Source organism: Mastigoproctus giganteus, chromosome 14, assembly GCF_048544385.1.
Source record: "Mastigoproctus giganteus isolate SK-2022 chromosome 14, ASM4854438v1, whole genome shotgun sequence".
Lineage (NCBI taxonomy): Eukaryota > Metazoa > Arthropoda > Arachnida > Uropygi > Thelyphonidae > Mastigoproctus > Mastigoproctus giganteus.
The window spans coordinates 35,970,220-35,983,603 of NC_143588.1; the positions used below are offsets into that span (position 1 = coordinate 35,970,220).

The following is a 13,384-nucleotide window of genomic DNA, read 5'->3' on the forward strand; positions in this document are numbered from 1 at the left end:
AGTGTTCATTACTGACAGTCCTTGAGATTCTGCAAATTCCACAAGTCTTTCACCTCTTTTATTTCTTTTACCAATTCCAAAATTTCCTATAGTTCCTCTTTCTGCACTGTTTTGCCTTTTTCCAACTTTCGCATCGAAGTCCTCCATAATAATAGTGTAGTGTAGTGGGTTTTCTGCTCTTCTAGAAGACTTTCAATTTCGGTGTACATTTGTTCAACCTCTTCATCATCATGGCTCGATGTTGGTGCATAAATCATTATAATCTTTAGCTTGTACCTCTTAGAAATCTTGAGTATTAGTCTTGACACCCTTGGTGATGTTCTTTTGAATTCCAAAATGTTGTTTTTTAAAATCTTTATGGACCAGAAACCCAACTCTACCTTCACTCTTTTCACTGTTTCCATTGGTGTACAGCAGATTTCCACTTGATAAACTTATAAGTGATTCATTTCTTCTTGTTTCAGCCAAACCGATGATATTCCAATTCACATTCCTAATTCCTTTTCCAGTTCTAATATCCTGTCTTCATCGATGAGTGATCTTACATTATAACAGGCCAAGTTCAGTTTCCGTGCATGGCAGCCTGGTCGTACCCAGAGATTCTTAGCACCCTCTGCTTCCACTCTGATCCTCTCGCTGCCGTAAGAGGGAGAGTGAAAGCTGCTGGGGACTGAGGGCCATTTCTTTTGTCGTGCTGTCATATGCTGGAGGTTTTGGTCTTTTCCTCTTCACGCTGACCAGGCGTCTTGAAGAGAACCACTCTACACGTTCGTTGCCACCTAAGTGACGTAACAGGGCTTACCATCGAGAATGTGTGCATGAGTGGATTTTAGGGAGGCAGGCCAACCGGACTTCTCCTAAATCTTCTGTAATAGAGAGATATTGGATCCATCAGTGTTTTAGGCTGAGTGTCTGATAACACACAGGATACCTGTTCCCCTCTAAGCCCCGTACCGCAATTATGGGCCTCCAAATTCCACACAAACAGACAAGAAGAGGCAGTCCTGATCAGAGCCCAAATAGGCCACACTCATTTGTCCTGATCAGAGCCCAAATAGGCCACACTCATTTGACCCATCCAGGTAATGACCCTCCACAGTGTTCACATTGCCATAGGCCACTCACAATAAAACACATACTCCTGGAATGCACCTTGTATAATATCTAATTTCATTCACTTCTCTCTCTCAAACTTACAGGAATTGTCACTTAGCATCATAGGCAAAAATTCAAACTTTACAAAATTTTTCTTCCTTCTGAAATGAATAGGTTTATATAGCCGTTTCTAACTGCTTCCATAGAAGCCAATAAAATTAGTATTAACTACTATGAGAGGTGCAATATGGCCTAAGTAGCCTTTGCACCAGAAAAATCCAAGCACAACAACAACAGCAAAAGGCCAAATATATGTTGTTGTAGAAGATCCTTCACACTCAGGCTCCATAACAGAATTCAGAGTATGAAAAAGAAAAACAAAAAAAAAAAAGAGAAAACAATGATACAAGATAGAAAAGGTTACCTTTGAAATTCTTTGTTACACAATCTGAATGTTTTAATGTTACTTTCTAGATAAGTTACATCTTCCTTTTTTTTCTTAAGATATTTTTCTTATTTACTCTTTAGAAACTGTCTCTGTGTTAATACCTTTTTTACCTCCAGTATTAATTAGCAAATTACATATTTCAGTGAACTTTTTTGTGAAACTTGGTATCATTTAATGGTGTCATCTCTCTTGTATACTGATCCATGTATTGCTGCTCATGAATTAAGTATATATGCAGGAGTAAGTATTTTTTTCATAAATACATTTTTTTTTATAGATTACATGTTTTTCACTTCATATTGTTATTTAAGTTAATTGTATTTAGCATTATAATGCCTAAACAATGCATGTACAAAAAAATAATAATTAAATTATAAATAAAATAAAATAAAATAAATTTCTCAATCCTTTGTGTCCCCATCACAAAAATTGTCTATATGGATGCACCTTAAAGTTTTCCAAATCTGCCTTCCCCACCTTGTCAAGTACATTCTTTCCAATGATTTATTGTATGCTATTGAAGGTAATCTTCATTAAATCCAGCTTTCTGTTATTTGCCATGATTTTGTATTTGTGCCTTCTTCTTCTAATTGTTCTTTTCCTATTACTACTTTTCAGCTAATTATTGTGGGAATCACTAATATTGTGCTTTCCCAGAATATAATAATCCTAGATAGCACTAATAATATTCATCCCAAAATCAGAGAGTGTAACTAGTGTTTCCTTGAATTAGAACAGGTTTAGTGCTTTTTTTTTTTTTTTTTATCTGCATGTGTTTGTTTGTTATTACTTCTAAGGAAGTGGAGTAAACTACTAATGCCACTTCCATGAAACAAATGAACTAGAAATGCAACAATAAAAAATTCAAGAGGTACCTGTGAGATGCAACATGCCTAAAGGGTTGCACTGTGTCCATCTCACTGTGGTTGTTCAACACAGTTACTCTGGGAAAACTGCAAAATATCACTTACAAAACAATACGAATAAAACTGGCTCTATATTTAGAGAGGTAGAGAAAGATTCAGTCATTAATTTTAGATTCAAGAAAAATCTGGCCAATTTTTTTTTTTTCTCTGTATCACCCAACTGGTCCTGAGTGATAAGTGCCAGGTTAGGTTATACTTGATATGCCATGATAAACATCATTAATAAATATTAAAAACAAGGAGCCTAGCACTTAGCACTAAGTGAGTCCATGAATAATAGTAGTATAAGAAGAGTGGTGTCCATTACTAATCACTCTGTCTCCTTTTACTGAACCATCCTTTTTGCCATAACAGTAACTTTTCCCTAATTTTGCAATGCTCCTATTTTACAGCAGTCTTTACATTTGCATATCTCCAATCTGCAAGGACTTCTCCCTAAATCCAAGGGTGCCCTCATACTTTGGCCAAGCATTTGTGCTTACTCAAAAGATTGGTTGGTTGATTGATTCAGAGATTTCTTGGGCACATCAGCAGCTATGGCCATAGTGCGCCATGCTCAAAAGGACATTTTTTTTTTTTTTTTTTCAGGAGGAACTGGTATAATTTTTTTGTAATAAGGATAGACAGACTTGAACTGGACTATGTCTGCTCGGAGCTAAAATAGAAGATGTTACCAACAAGTTCTCAGTTTTTAAGGGGGGGGATAAAGAGAGCATTATTAACTGTATGTGAACCAATGATTTATGGGATAAATGAAGACCATGCTGAAAAAATTGAAGTTAGATCAGAAGTCTGAATTTCTGACAAAGCATAACAGAAGTGTCTACATGCTTGAAAGCTGTGTAGACTTAATGGACTTCTTGAACTTGGGGTGCTTTTTGGGTGGAAATTTTTATCAGCATGGCCCATACTTGTAGGTGGAAGAAACATATTTTGTAAAAACAGAATACATATATACAAAGATAATGCAATGAACTTTATCAGTATCCGTGAGAAGGACATTGAGGGTTCAGGGGGGAACTACTAGGGTTGGGTGGGGACCTGGGATCATATACTTGTGTTTGATATGGGTTAAAGTAATGCATTCACACCTGAACAATTCTTGTGTAAGGGCCCAAAAGCCAAAGAATTATCCGAGTTTTCATATTGGCTTCTGCAAGGGTAGAAGTGTTTTAATTGCACCAGCTAAATCTAATGCTAGGGCAACAGACTTTCATAAAGATGTGTTATGGTAGTAAATGGGGAAGGTAATGATAGAATTTTTTTTGCAGATGAGGAGAAAGCCCTGTTACTTGCATCATTTTGCCATTATGATACTAATCGATACCAGATTCAATAAAATAGTGAATTTGAACTTCTGGTTAGGATTGTGTAATCTGATGCTTACAGGATCGAGTGAAGAGGGACTTTTTGTCACCAACGAGTACAATGAGTTTCACTGTGGCATGTATATGTTTAGGAAAAATAGACAAGATAGGCAGGTTGGGGTGAAAGGGGAGTCATTCTATTTGTTAAAAACAGTCTAAGCACAAGGACTAATAGTTTAACAGTAGCCGTAGGCAGAGGTGAAGGTGATTCTTGCACAACTTCTATTAGAATAAGTAGCGACCTGGAGCGAGGGATGTTGGGGGTTTCAGGGACGGATGGCAGTCATCGTGAAACAGGTGGGTATATGGGATGTGTTAGAGTAATTAAGAATAAGAATAGGTACATGTATACTTGCATGTATACCAATGCTAGAAGTATAGTAAATAAATTTGATGAATTTGAAGTGTTGGTCAAGACATCAAAGGCGGATATTGTTGGGATATCAGAGACGTGGTGTCACACAGATATAAGGAATGCCGAACTGGAATTTGGGGAGTACAATGTGTACAGAAAGGATAGACAGGATAGGAAGGGAGGAGGTGTTATGCTGTTAATAAAGAAAAACATAAAATCAAAAGAAGTGCATCCAGTTGATATAGATGAACAGTGCTCTGTTGAGTCAGTTTGGTGTGACATAAGCACTGCGAAAGCAAAAATAAGAGTAGGAGTGTGTTATAGGCCTAATGACTTGAATGAGTACAATGAACAATTGTACAGAGAAATAGAGTGGGCTAGTAAATCGGAATGTCTTATAATGGGGGATTTTAACTTCCCAGATATTGACTGGAATTTGTGGGTTGGGCACTCACACACTAGTCAGACTTTTGTGGATTTATTGGATGATTATTTTCTGCAGCAGCATGTTCGAGAGGCAACCAGAGAAAGTAATACTCTTGATCTGGTTATCAGCAGTGATCATTCATGTATTAGGAATTTGCAGATAAAAGAACCACTAGGTGGCAGTGATCACAGTGTACTGACGTGGGATTTACTTAAAGATTTAACTACTATCAGGGGTAAAGGAAAGGGTTTTTGCTTCCGTAAAGGAGAGTTACAGTGGTCTCCGACAGTTTTTAGTTTCTGTACAGTGGGATCAACTGACGATGTTACCAACAGTAAATTCTAAGTGGGAAGCATTCAAGGAATTAATCGTGGAAGCTACTAAAAGGTTCATACCAATTAAGAAATATTGTTCAAGGTTTAGGCCTAAATGATTGTCAAATGAACTAATGAGACTCATAACAGAGAAGAAAAATGCATGGGATGCATATAAATTATCAAGCGACTCAGAAGCATATGGCAGATATAAGTTAATCTGTAATCAGGTCACAAAGGAGGTTCGGCAGGCGAAGGCAGATTACGAGAAATCCTTGGCAAAAGATGCTAAAATAAACAGCAAGGATTTCTTTACTTATATAAACTCTAAAAGGAAGGGGATGAATCTGATCGGTCCACTTGACATCGATGGTTCGACTGTTGATGATCCTGCTCAGATAGCAAACAAACTGAATGAGTATTTTGCATCTACATTCACACGTGAGGAATTATTCAGGTTTGAAAATGGCAGCAGGTTATCAAATTGTAGCAAGATACTTAATGATTTTGTAATAACCGAGAGCAAAGTGGAAGAGAAATTGTTGAAGTTAAACGTAAGAAAAGCACCTGGGGTGGATGGGATCTATCCAGTTATATTAAAGGAGGCGGCAAGGCAACTAAGCAAACCCTTAGCCATAATTATGAGAGCATCCTTGGACTCAGGAGAGGTTCCCACGGACTGGAGATGTGCAAATGTATCCCTAATTCACAAAGGGGGATCGAAGGGTGACACGAGTAACTACAGACCAGTTAGTTTAACTTCTGTTCCGGGTAAAATAATGGAGTCGCTGGTTAAGGATGCATTGCAGGATCATCTAGACAAGACTGCAGCAATAATTCAGACACAGCATGGGTTTGTTAAGGGAAAGTCTTGTCTGACAAATTTGATAGGATATTATGATGTGGTTACAAAGGAGTAACTACAGACCAGTTAGTTTAACTTCTGTTCCGGGTAAAATAATGGAGTCGCTGGTTAAGGATGCATTGCAGGATCATCTAGACAAGACTGCAGCAATAATTCAGACACAGCATGGATTTGTTAAGGGAAAGTCTTGTCTGACAAATTTGATAGGATATTATGATGTGGTTACAAAGGAACTGGATGTGAAAAATAATTTTGATATCATATATTTGGATTTCAGGAAAGCTTTTGACACTGTTGCGCATGGAAGACTTGTACAAATTGGAGCAGAATGGTATTAAGGGTAAGTTGCTACAATGGATAAAAGGATGGTTAAGTGGGAGAAGACAGAGGGTAGTAATCAATGGGTGCTGCTCTTCTTGGACTAATGTTATTAGTGGAGTCCCACAGGATTCGGTGTTGGGTCCACTGTTGTTTTGTATATTTATCAATGATATTGATGAAGGTATATCAGGCTAAGTGTTGAAATTTGCAGATGATACAAAGGTTGGCAGGGTTGTTAATGACAGTAATGGCAGTGTGCTACTGCAACAGGATCTAGATAATTTGGGCAGATGGGCTAAGAAGTGGCAACTGAAGTTTAACCTTGACAAATGCAAAGTACTACATATGGGTAGAAGTAACCCCAGAGAAACGTACCAACTGTGTGGTACTACACTTAAGGTGGTAGAAAATGAAAAAGACCTGGGAGTAATTGTGCAGGCAAATATGAAGTTTTCTGAGCAATGCAGACAGGCTGCCAGGGCAGGTCATGGGGTTTTGTCAATGATATATAGGAATTTTGCTAGCAGGGAAAAGGAGGTGATTATCCCTCTGTATAAGGCAATGGTCAGGCCACGGCTTGAGTACTGCGTACACGTCTGGAGGATATGTGGTGGTCAGGGAATGTCCACCACATATCCTCATTTTAGGAAGGATGTAGATTTACTTGAGCGTGTACAGAGAAGGGCAACAAGATTGGTGAGGGGAATGAAGGGATCCTCTTACCAAGAGAGGCTTAAGTTCTGCAAATTGCAGTGGCTGGAGACTAGGCACCTGCGCGGTGATCTGATTGAGGTATATAAGGCCTTGAATGGGTTGAGCACGCTGAATTCTGATGGGATCCTTCCACTTGTTCAGATTACGAATCTAAGGGGGCATAAATTCAAATTAAGAAAAGACAGATGTAGAATAGATGTGCTGAAATTTTCCTTTAGCCAGCGGGTGGTTAATTGCTGGAACAAACTTCCATCTGTCGTTGTGGAAGTTGATAGGTTGAATAAATTTAAGGAGGAACTGGACAGGCATTTGGAGGGAATGGTGTGATTTTTTTTTTTTTTTTTTTTTTTTTTGGCTGATGCTGCATAAGCTCATACATTTGCTTTCTTGCATCACATGCCACTACTACTACTACTACTACTACTCCTACTACAATAAAAGCTTTCCCACATTTTAAAATGTACATATTTCAGCATGTAGTCTGTGTGATATTAGAGTCGGGGGGAGGGGGGGCTATTATTGAACAGAAGATTGCGAAGAGAATGACAAGAGCCTCCAAGTTCATTGGAACGGACAACTAAGTATGAATCCCATCTAGGGATACTTTCATTTTTCTCCCGTATTGATTGCAAATACAGATTTACTTTAATAAATATGGAGTTGTGATTAATTTAAGGAAACTCAGGAATATAAGACCCTTGTTTGGAATCCCCTGCGTGTGTGTGTGTGTGTGGTAAACTGTTTAAGATACAGCATTCTGAGGGATTGAGAGTTGCAGGATTTAAGAAATTTCTAGATTTTAGAGGGTGTACCTAGTGGTTGAACAGTTGGAAAAGTGCATATCAATTAATATTAAGCATAAGCAACTATACTTATTTATATTTGTAAACATATGTAATGACCTAAAGACAGGGCTGGTGGCTGAAATATAAATAAGAGGTATTTGTTATATATGAACAAATGACAATAAGCAAAGTTACAGCAAATGTATTTAGAATATCAGTTTGTTTGTTTTAATTTTTTATGGCGCAAAAATAGCTATCACTATAATGTGCCACGTCACTAGAATATCAGTGGCTGTGATTTAAAGAAAAAGTACTTTTATGATGAAGTATAAGAAAAAACTAATAATTAATCTTCTTAACAAATGATTATTATAGCAAGGTAACCTTTATTGTTGTATATGATGGCATTTTGCTTTTATTTGTCTATTGTAGAGAAATTCAATAAATTTTTTGCATATAATAGCAACAGTTGCTAAGGTCAGTTTTTGCTGCTTTTATAACTATAGTAGAGGGAAAAAACAAGAGAGTACTGTACTGGTTATTCAGTAGGCCTTTTCTTCCAGTGCCTCCGTAGCCAGGTGGGAAGGAGGAGCAGCAGCAGTGCATAACACCCTCTTCTTGATTAGACCGGGGTTCGAGCGTCACCACCAAATACGGAGGATGCGGAAAGGTCAGGGAATGACCACCACATATCCTCGAGCAATATGGCCTTAGTTGCTAATGCTCCTAAAAACCAAATAACAAATAACAAACCTTTTCTTTCATGACATTAGTATGGAATGGAAAGCCAAGTGAGCGACTTAGTAATAATAGTAATAGTAATAGAGGCATGTGATGCAAGAAAGCAAGTATATGAGCTTATGTAGCATCAGCCAAAAAAAAAAAAAAAAAATTCACACAACATTCCCTCTAAATGTTTGTTCGGTTCCTCCTTGAATTTATTTAAGCTATCAACTTCCACAATGACAGATGGAAGTTTGATACAGCAATTAACCACCCACGCTATAGGCAAATTTCCACACATCTATTCTATAACTGTCTTTCCTCAATTGAAATTTATGCCCCCTTAGGTTCGTAATCTGAGCAAGTGGAAGAACCCCATCAGATTTGAGCCACTTGTTCTTCCTACTTTAGTCATTCACCCTGACAAGCCATGTGAGTTGTTATAATGGCAGCAGAAACAAAGCTTGGTTATGTGGAATTAAATCTTCTGTTGAAAGAGATTAACCATAGATTCAATGAAGCATACACTTTTCTAGTTATACCCACACTAGTCATTCTTAACCTTTCGTTTCTCTGAGCTGTCCTAAAGTGATCACCTGTTTGTGGAAACGTGGGACTGGCCATATAACTGTAATTTGCAAGAACAAATTGCATTACATTATGCAGTTTACTGAATGAACGATAGCCTTACTCTTTCATCTGATTTTGTGGCCAGCAACATTTAAACTGCATAATTGATACAGTTTCAATAGTGTTGGCCACATTTTTGGTCTCACCTAAATAGCCATCTGTTTAAAACAGCCTGACCAACCCACAGCCTGCAGACCACATGCGCCCCACCACATTATTTTGTGTAGACCGGCCGATGATTTTTATACTACTGACTACATCATTGGGAAATAATTCACTAGCTGAACTAGGAATGATAAATAACGAGAAATATAATACTCATAGAATCACCACCGCTCATTCCCTGCTTCGAAACAGAAACTCTGCAGATGGAAGTAATTGATTTACAGTGCAACAATGAATTAAAACACATTCAACACACAACATCAAAACTCATCTTTTTCAACACATATGTGACAGTGGAAAATTATCCCAAATTAAGATTTTTTGCACAAAAAATTGTCAGCATCTTTAGATCCACATACATTTGTGAAACTTTATTTTCAAAAATGTTATTTATGAAAAGTAAATCTCAAGCTTCAATAACAAATCAATTAAGATGTACAACTACCAATATTGATATTGAAGTAGATTTTAAAAAATTTGAGTGATCACAAAGAAAAGCAAATATCTCATTGATGTAGATATATAATAAAAATGAATGAATAAAATAAATTATGGCATTTGATTGTTTATTTTCAAAAGGTTGTTTTTTATGTGCTGCCTGCAGAAAATTTGTACGTCAAGGTGGCCTGCAGAACAATTTGGGTTGATCAGCCTGGTACAAAAGATGGGGCTGCTATAACAGTCTGTTTTAGGGCTAAAAATTCCTCATCAGATTGCAGGTGATCTCTAGTGACAAGTCTCATGCTAAACAGATAGCTATAGCAATATTACAACTTTGAAAACTATGATTTCATTTTTCATATGACACCTCACACCACAAGCAACCGCTTTACTGTTTTGCCTGCATGTTGTCACTACATTACAGCTGTCAGTTGCAGGCTCCGAAAAAAACGATGTGTTTGCCTTTTTATTTACATAATTGTTATTTTATATTGTACTTAATACGTAGTCTTATAGTTACGCTGGTTATTTTTATTTCAATTTAGATACACAGTTTTTGTAGATATACGTAATACTCAATAACCGTTATTTCGTTCGATTGCAGCCATTTTTTTTTTTTTTTTTTTTTTATGTGAACCCCAAACACGAGAGGTATTAGAACCTATAGTACTTAGTACCGTGCTCGGGTTGGATATTGAGAAGACGAAAGAAGATTCAATAGTAAGAAAAAGTGGGTGGGACGTGCTGTATGAAGTAATGAAATTTTTGGATATGGCGTACATGTGGTAAGAATATACCCAGATCCTTGACATAACGTGGCCTCGGCAATGCTCCCTGCATACACATTACTCGGACTCCCTCCAGTTACTATCTGGCAGAATAGAGGTAGCAAGATTATACACTAGCTGATCCGGAAGCCTCCTAGAGAGTTACCAATAGGTCCGGTTCGGTGTACTAACTAGCGGAAAGCCTGCGAAAACCATTTTAGAGCTGTACCCTCGAAATGTAAGGAATATTGGATCTCGCCACGACGTTCATCATGGGTTCCACCACTTCAAGCCTTTGTTTTTGTATATAGTGGTAGGGAATTGAAATTTTTAATTGAGGTAGTTAGGTAGCTCTAACGTATAATTTATAGAGTATTACGCTTCACTGTTTCTATTAGATAGCTTAGTATTAACTTTAATTAATTTAATTTATTGATTTTATTAATTTAAAGTATCATGCCCCAAACTAGAGCAGCAAAGCAACGGGCTCAAAGTGGCAGGAGTGCTGTGACTCGGGGGAGAACTGAGTGGGCCGATTCTCCAATGCATCACAGCCTAAAAAAATGTGCAACTTGTGAAATGTTTGCCGAACTCTCTGGAACTGAACATGACATTGCCATGGGGGATATCTTTGTGTGTGCACGATGTAAGGAAATCAGGCGAAAACTCAGCGTTGTTATGGGCCTATATGAGAGTTTGAAGGACAGGGTGGATGCCCTCGAAAGATTTAAATTGAGGGGCCCATCAGGCTCTCAGCTGCCCACATCAAAGCCAGAGCTTGCACTTGGTCATCGCGCAACACAGCTGCGACCCCCAAGGCAGAATGCGCTGGTCCCTTAGGAACTAGTAGTTGTTGGAGACTCTATTGTCAGGGAAACGGGAAACATGCTTTGTAAAAAGAATAGGTGGAACAGGACCAAGGTATGTCTGCCAGGGGCAAAGGTTGATGACGTTGTAGAGCGGATATCATCTTTTAAGGGCACAAAAGGTGATATAGTTGTACACATTGGCACTAATGATATTAAGAGTAGGAGACCGGCAGAATTACTTAACAAGTACAGGTCACTGTTGAACAAAAGCCGAGAATTAGGGTTGCATTTGAAATTGTCTGCAATTCTGCCCAGACACGATAGGAGGGAGTATATGATGAGAGCCTTGTCGATCAATTCGGCCCTGTAAAGATTGTACAAGGCTCAAGGGGTAGAATTTTTTTCAGCCTGGACTGTACTTTTTAACAGGAGAGACTGCTTCTATAGGGATGGGATACACTTAAATAGAAAGGGTGCAAGAATATTTGCTGATGCTATCGAGGCAGTGTTAGGTGGGTCGGAAAACTGATAGCTTGAGAGGATACAAGGACTAATAGTTCAACAGTAGCCGTAGGCAGAGGTGAAGGTGATTCTTGCACAACTTCTATTAGAATAAGTAGCGGCCTGGAGCGTGGGGTGTTGGGGGTTTCAGGGACGGATGGCAGTCATCCTGAAATAGGTGGGTATATGGGATGTGTTAGGGTAACTAAGAATAGGAGGAGCATGTATGCTTGCATGTATACCAATGCTAGAAGTATAGTAAATAAATTTGATGAATTTGAAGTGTTGGTCAAGACATCAAGGGCGGATATTGTTGGGATAGCAGAGACATGGTGTCACACAGATATAAGGAATGCAGAACTGGAATTTGGGGAGTACAATGTGTACAGAAAGGATAGACAGGATAGAAAGGAAGGAGGTGTTATGCTGTTAATTAAGAAAAACATAAAATCAAAAGAAGTCCAGTTGATATAGATGAACAGTGCACTGTTGAGCCAGTTTGGTGTGACATAAGCACTGCGAAAGAAAAAATAAGAGTAGGAGTGTGTTATAGGCCTAATGATTTGAATGAGTACAATGAACAATTGTACAGAGAAATAGAGTGGGCTGGTAAATCGGAATGTCTTATAATGGGGGATTTTAACTTCCCAGATATTGACTGGAACTTGTGGGTTGGTCACTCACACACTAGTCAGATTTTGTGGATTTATTGGATGATTGTTTTCTGCAGCAGCATGTTCGAGAGGCAACCAGAGAAAGTAATACTCTTGATCTGGTTATCAGCAGTGATCATTCGTGTATTAAGAATTTGCAGATAAAGGAACCACTAGGTGGCAGTGATCACAGTGAACTGATGTGGGATTTACTTAAAGATTTAATTACCATCAGGGGTAAAGGAAAGGGTTTTTGCTTCCGTAAAGGTGAGTACAGTGGTCTCTGACAGTTTTTAAATTCTGTACAGTAGGATAAACTGACGATGTTACCAACATTAAATTCTAAGTGGGAAGCATTCAAGGAATTAATCGTGGAAGCTACTAAAAGTTTCATACCTATTAAGAAATATTGTTCAAGGTTTAGGCCTAAATGGTTATCTAATGAACTAATGAGATTCGTAATAGAGAAGAAAAATGCATGGGATGCATATAAATTATCAAGCAACTCAGAAGCCTATGGCAGATACAAAGGGTACTAGGAAAGTTTTGCAATATGACGCAACAATGAATCACAGGAAGCTGCTTGTTGCTGCATGTTGAGATATGTTCATACGTGCATAGTAGCCGCCGCGCCAAGTCGATGGGCTCAGTTATTCATTAGTAGTGAGAGTGTAAAGTGCTTGCGATGGCATCATGGTCACGAAATGAGATAAGGACAGTTTTGCGGTATAATTTCGTGCGTGGTTTAACCATAGACCAGTGCTTAGAAGAAATGACTCTTGCACTAGATGATGATTGTCCACATCGTACAACGATATTCACTTGGTATAGAGAATTCCAAAGGGGAAATTTCACTCTGGAGGATTCTGAGATGCCGGGAAGGCCACGAACGTTAGTTACGGAGGAAAACGTTACTGCCGTGAGGAAAATGCTTGACGAAAACAGGCGAGTGACCTACCAACAGATAGAGGATACTTTGGGCCTAAATGCACCAGCAATTCGTTCGATTCTGCAAGATCATTTGCACGTGAAGAAACTTTGTTCTCTCTGGGTGCTGCATCAACTGACTGAAGAGCAG

General features: G+C 38.3%; 1 protein-coding gene across 1 annotated transcript in view; it reads left to right on the forward strand.

Annotated features, from left to right (window-relative positions):
• The window catches only part of Nup75 (nuclear pore complex protein Nup75), a 459,526-nt gene that overhangs the window by 201,993 nt on the left and 244,149 nt on the right, over window positions 1-13,384 (forward strand). The window contains exon 12 of the mRNA XM_090389073.1: window positions 1,687-1,783. Within this exon, the coding sequence (XP_090245199.1) occupies window positions 1,687-1,783 (97 nt within the window). The remainder of the gene's footprint in view (window positions 1-1,686; window positions 1,784-13,384) is intronic.